This window comes from Diceros bicornis, chromosome 5 (assembly GCF_020826845.1).
Source record: "Diceros bicornis minor isolate mBicDic1 chromosome 5, mDicBic1.mat.cur, whole genome shotgun sequence".
In the NCBI taxonomy this organism is placed as follows: Eukaryota; Metazoa; Chordata; class Mammalia; order Perissodactyla; family Rhinocerotidae; genus Diceros; species Diceros bicornis.
Window position 1 is genome coordinate 29,619,316 of NC_080744.1, and position 5,585 is coordinate 29,624,900.

Here is a 5,585-nt window from a genome sequence, read left to right on the forward strand (position 1 = left end):
ATATATGTAAATTAGGTATAATAGTTTCATGTTCTCATTAATACTTACATTATTAAGTCAGGAAAATAGAAGAAATATTCAAATATGTGAGGCTGAGAGTTTTCAATGTATTTAATATATCAAGGTACTTGTATAATTTTCTTATGAAAAGAAATAATTTAACTTCAAAAATATGAAATGATTTTGAAAGCGCATATCTTTTTCTACAACCCTGAATTGAAATTAGGTGAGAATATTTTTACCACAATTATTATTACTACTATCAATGAAATAAAACAAGCTGATTATTTCTGAATTTCTTAAATTTGGATTTTGAAACCTCGAGAATCCTTGAGTGTTGCCTAGGAAATAGCTTAGTGCTTTATATAGATAATCAAATTTAATCATCACAGGTAAAGAAGCCAAATCTTAGAGAGGCTACTGAGGTATGCTCAAGGTCACACAGCAGGTCAAGAACACCTTCACCCTCTTAACCAATTTGTCACAGTTCAGTTTTAAGATTTCTGGAATATTGCTCTTTGACAAATTTTAAAAATATTTATCAATACTGATGGAACAATTTGATATGTGCAAGTCCATGAGGATGGAGCCAGATTTTTCTCCACGTGGGAAAACAGGAGGTCATTTAAATGAAAAATATCCTAGGACACGTTTGCAGAACTTGCAATGTGCTGTAGTCAAAAACTCAATTTTGAAAAGTGAGTCTGAATCCTCAAAGCGTCGTTCTTTTTTTCTCCTTTCAGTTAGCTCTTGTGTCACTTTGACATATCACCATCAATGTGGACTTTTTGTTTGTTTGTTTGTTTTGAGCATCTTCTATTCTGGTACTACAAGATGCCCAAACTCATCTTGTATGTTTCCTGGCCCATTCCTAGAATCTTTCTCTTTTTTTCTAGTCTAAAAAATTAGCTTTGTTTGAATAGCATGAGGAGAAATAAAGGAGGAATTTTCTCTCTCTTTTTAAAAAATATTTCTATAAGATCATGGAATAAAGTTGAGAATAACTCTTGTATGTTACAGGTATACGTTTGGTCATCCGTGGTTTTATGGAATTAAGAAATCAATTTATCATTTATATATTAATAGCTAAAAATGGTACTTATCAATACTAACAAAACAATTTGAAAATGTGAAAGTGAAATGAGAATGGAACTGGATTTCTCTATAGCTAAGGAAACAGGATTCATTTAAGTGAAAAATTATTTTATTTATCACCCTCATAGGATACTAAATGGGACTTCTGAAATCATGACATTACACTGTTAGTTAAATGCAATATTCATCAATAATGGATTCAACATCATTGCATTCTTTTGGTTTAACAGAAATCTTTGAGTTTTCAACTCTCATTTAAATTTTTAGTTACCTGACTTATTAAGTAGAGCACACTAACTTAGTGTAATCTTCCTCTATAAATATGAATTATCTAACTCCTTAGCATTCAGAACAGAAATATTATTGTGTGGGTAAGTGATGAATATAACCCAACATGTACTGATGCTGGTCAAAACCAAGAAATTGTCCATTTGAAGTGATATGTGATAGCAATTGTTAAGTGTTCCAAAAAGAAAAATCTTTACTGAGAAATAGTTATTAGTTGGATTTTAGGTTATCAGTGTTCTAGTGGATTATTAACTGATATCATAACTGGTTCGTATAAAATTGTAGAAGTATCACATTTTCTAGCTCTGTCATTTTGTTCTATTTTGTCATTATAGAGCAGAGTCTGTGGATCAATGGAAGGGTTCAACCATTCCAGAGTGTCTGAATTCATGTTACTTGGACTTATTGATTCTCCTGAGCTCCAGATTTTCTTCTTTGTAATGTTTTCCATTTTCTATTTAATGACCATGTTGGGCAACTGCCTGATTTTGTTCATGGTCCTGTCCACCCCACACCTTCACTCCCCCGTGTACTTCCTGCTCAGCAATCTCTCTCTGATTGACATGTGCCTGTCCTCCTTTGCCACTCCAAAAATGATCATGGGCTTCTTTGCTCAGCACAAGACCATCTCCTTTGAAGGCTGCATTTCTCAGATTTTCTTTTTGCATCTCTTCACTGGGACTGAGATTATGCTGCTGATCTCCATGTCTTTTGACAGGTACATTGCCATATGCAAACCTCTCCATTATTCAATAATTATGAGCCAAAGAGTGTGTGTAGGGCTTGTGATAACATCTTGGACAGTGGGCTTCCTGCACACAATGAGCCAGTTAGCTTTTACCCTCTATTTACCCTTCTGTGGTCCAAATGTTGTAGACAGTTTCTTCTGTGACCTTCCTTTAGTCATCCAGCTGGCTTGTGTAGATATATATGTTCTTGGAATCTTCATGATCTCAACCAGTGGTGTGATTGCTCTTATAAGTTTTCTGCTTTTGCTCACTTCCTATATAATTGTTCTTGTCACTTTCAAGGATCTCTCCTCCCCAGGATCATCTAAGGCTTTTTCTACCTGCACTGCACATTTTATAGTTGTGTTAATGTTCTTTGGACCTTGCATCTTCATCTATGTGTGGCCTTTCACAAACTTCCTGGTGGACAAAGTTCTCTCTGTTTTCTACACCATCTTCACCCCCTTTCTGAATCCACTTATCTATACTTTGCAAAACCAGGAAGTGAAGACAGCTTTGAAGAAGAAACTAAGTAACCAATATTTAAATCTTGGGAAAACTGCTCCAAGATATCCAATGCAATGAACAGAGATCTCTTGTCTGAAATTTAATATCATCAGTTTTGTTCTTAGAGCAGTAGAAAATTAAACTTAGAATCTGTCTTTCAAGTAATTTGGTCTAAATTCAGGAACAAGGAAGCCAGGGTTGAGTGATGTGAAACATCTTGCCAAAAAATTAGTGCAGTGTTTGCAAACCTTTAAGATTATGGATCCATTTGAAAATCTTTTGAAGTCTATAGGTTATTTTCATACAAAAATGCACATATCAAAGTCATGAACATAAATTCAAGGCTTCATAGACCCCTGAATCCTATAAACACACCTCAGATTAAGACTGTTTAGAGAAGCCTGATATAAAATAGTGTACTCTTGTCTTCTTACCCAGAACATTCTCACTCAGCTGTACAGCCCTGTGGTATTCTGATGGTGTCCAATTGTAGAACTTTAATTAAGAGTGTTCGGCATGACAGGTTTTTTTTTTTTTCATAGCATTAGAAATATTTTCAAATTGATATTGTGAAGAGATTCTTTTGAATAATGATGAGCAATCTTGAATCAATGGGTCCAATTTTTTGAGTTCTGAGTCAACTTTGAACAAAATAGAACAGTTTAGAATTTAACAGTATGTTTTCTTAATAGGTGTACAGATCACTATAACACCTGATAATTGATACAGAAAATAATTAATCAAATGGCAGTTTTTAAAGTTTAAACCATAGAAAGTAAACTACTCAAATCTGATTGGCTTTCAAAACCTGGCTGAATACCGGAGATATGAAGAATTCATTTAATACCAAGACTAAACATTTGGAAAATTATTAACCATTAAATTCATGACAAGTTTTTCACTTCCAAAATAAAATACTCCAAAATATTATTAGTCTTAGTATGAGTTTTGTGTCTCATTTCCGACATAATGTAGCCTGTGGAAAGAAAAGATGAAAATAATTTAAGAAATATATAGCACAATTCTCTTTAAGTTGATTTATTATTATTTTTTTTTTATAAAAGACAGTCTTTAGAAATCAGCTGGCCAATCCATTTCCCTAACAGCTGAAGAACCTAAGTTTCAGAGAATTCATAGAGCTACTTCAAGGCTGAATCACTGTAAGGGCAAAGATCATTGCTCTAAATAGACATGGACCTCAGAATTAAATCTTGGATCTGTCATTTCCTAGTTGTGTTGTCCTGGGAGATTCACTTTACCTCTTTATCCCTTCTTAATCTCTATCTGAGGATAATACAGACAGATTAATTGTTATGACTGTTTTATGGAAAGTGGACAGACTGGATTCTAAACGTGTCATTTTCTTTTCCCTTCCCACTCGCCCAGACCTCTACCCAAAATGTATCTTATTTTTAAGTAACATGCCTTTGAAAAATAACTACTCAGGTCAAACCATGAGCACACGAAATTTGATATTCTAGTTTTAGGATGTCTCTAAGATTGGTTTATTAAGACAGATGGCAGAAAAACAAATAGAGTACTCTCCAGTTTTCCACTGCTAACATTGTGTGTGTGTGTGAGGGGAAACTAGATTAGATTGCCTGACGCTGAGATTTCTATGAATAACAATATACTGATAGACTGTATCTCCTTGAATTGACTGAAGTATATGAAAAGGGTTCAGGAAACAATCTCTCATCATGGATTCAGACAGTTTGTGAGTATCATGAGAAAAACACAAGCCCCTGCCTTGCAAAGAGAGAAATGGCATTAATAACTTCTTACATTTATCTTGGATTTTTAAGGTCTTAACATGCTTCAATGCAAATAACTTCCAAACCAAATATTTAATATCTGAAGTTAAATAATGTGCAGATGTTTATGAAGAAATGTAATGTTGGAGCTAGGTATAAAGCACATGTTTAATTTGAAATAGCTGTTCATTTTTAACCAAATCATAAACTCTTCCTTCATGCTTCAAAGTCAAACAAATGAAAAAAAGTGAAGGTGAAATGTACTTTTGCCTCATTCCCATTCTTCAGCAAAAATTATCATCTTTGTTTTTAAATAGCAACCTCACTTCTACAATTTCTATCTTTAGTTCAATAATTCTTTCATGAGAAGCCACTCTGTTTAAGATTCTTGCTGGGTGCTGGAGATCCAATAAAGTAGAAGGTCTGATTCTCTGTCTTTGAGGGACATGTATCTAACAATTAGAGAGAGTCAGTCTGTAGTAGGTTGAATTCCAGTCCCATCACTTTGTTGTTGTACAACCTTGAGCAAGTATTTTTAATGTTTCTGAGACTCAGTTTCTTCACATATAAAATGTGAACATAGTATTTAACTTCTAGGGATGTTGTGAAAACCAAACCAAAACACATGTAACATAACTAGCAGTGCTCGGCAATCATTAAGGGTTTAACGAATACTAACTAATAATATTATTGTTATTGTTGCTGTTGTGTTAAATATGTATAAAATCACAGGGTTATTAGAATGGAAATAAATGCACTTACTTGAACTTAAATAGCATGGTTTAATATGTAATAGCATGTGTCAATTTATCTAATATTAACTAATGTTAAAATATTGGATTTGGAGCCGGCCCCATGGCTTAGTGGTTAAGTGCGCGCGCTCCACTACTGGTGGCCGGGGTTCGGATCCCGGGCGCACACCGATGCACCACTTCACCGGACATGCTGAAGCCGTGTCCCACATACAGCAACTAGAATGATGTGCAACTATGACATACAACTATCTACTGGGGCTTTGAGGAAGAAAAAAAGGAGGAGGATTGGCAGTAGATGTTAGCTCAGAGCCGGTCTTCCTCAGCAAAAAGAGGAGGATTGGCATGAATGTTAGCTCAGGGTTGATCTTCCTCACACCCACAAAAAAAAATATATATATATATATTGGATTTTTGCCACTTAATCTTTGGTGCATTTCTGTAGCTAATGTTGTCCTTTG

The 5,585-nt window shown here is 34.4% G+C and overlaps 1 protein-coding gene across 1 annotated transcript; it reads left to right on the plus strand.

Annotated features, from left to right (window-relative positions):
* Nucleotides 1–1,736: 1,736 nt before the first annotated feature.
* LOC131405874 (olfactory receptor 4K2-like) lies at nt 1,737–2,874 on the plus strand. The gene has a single exon (XM_058541113.1). It carries the CDS (start codon nt 1,737–1,739, stop codon nt 2,694–2,696), a length of 960 nt encoding a protein of 319 aa, XP_058397096.1. The 3' UTR covers nt 2,697–2,874.
* The last annotated feature ends 2,711 nt before the right edge of the window (nt 2,875–5,585 follow it).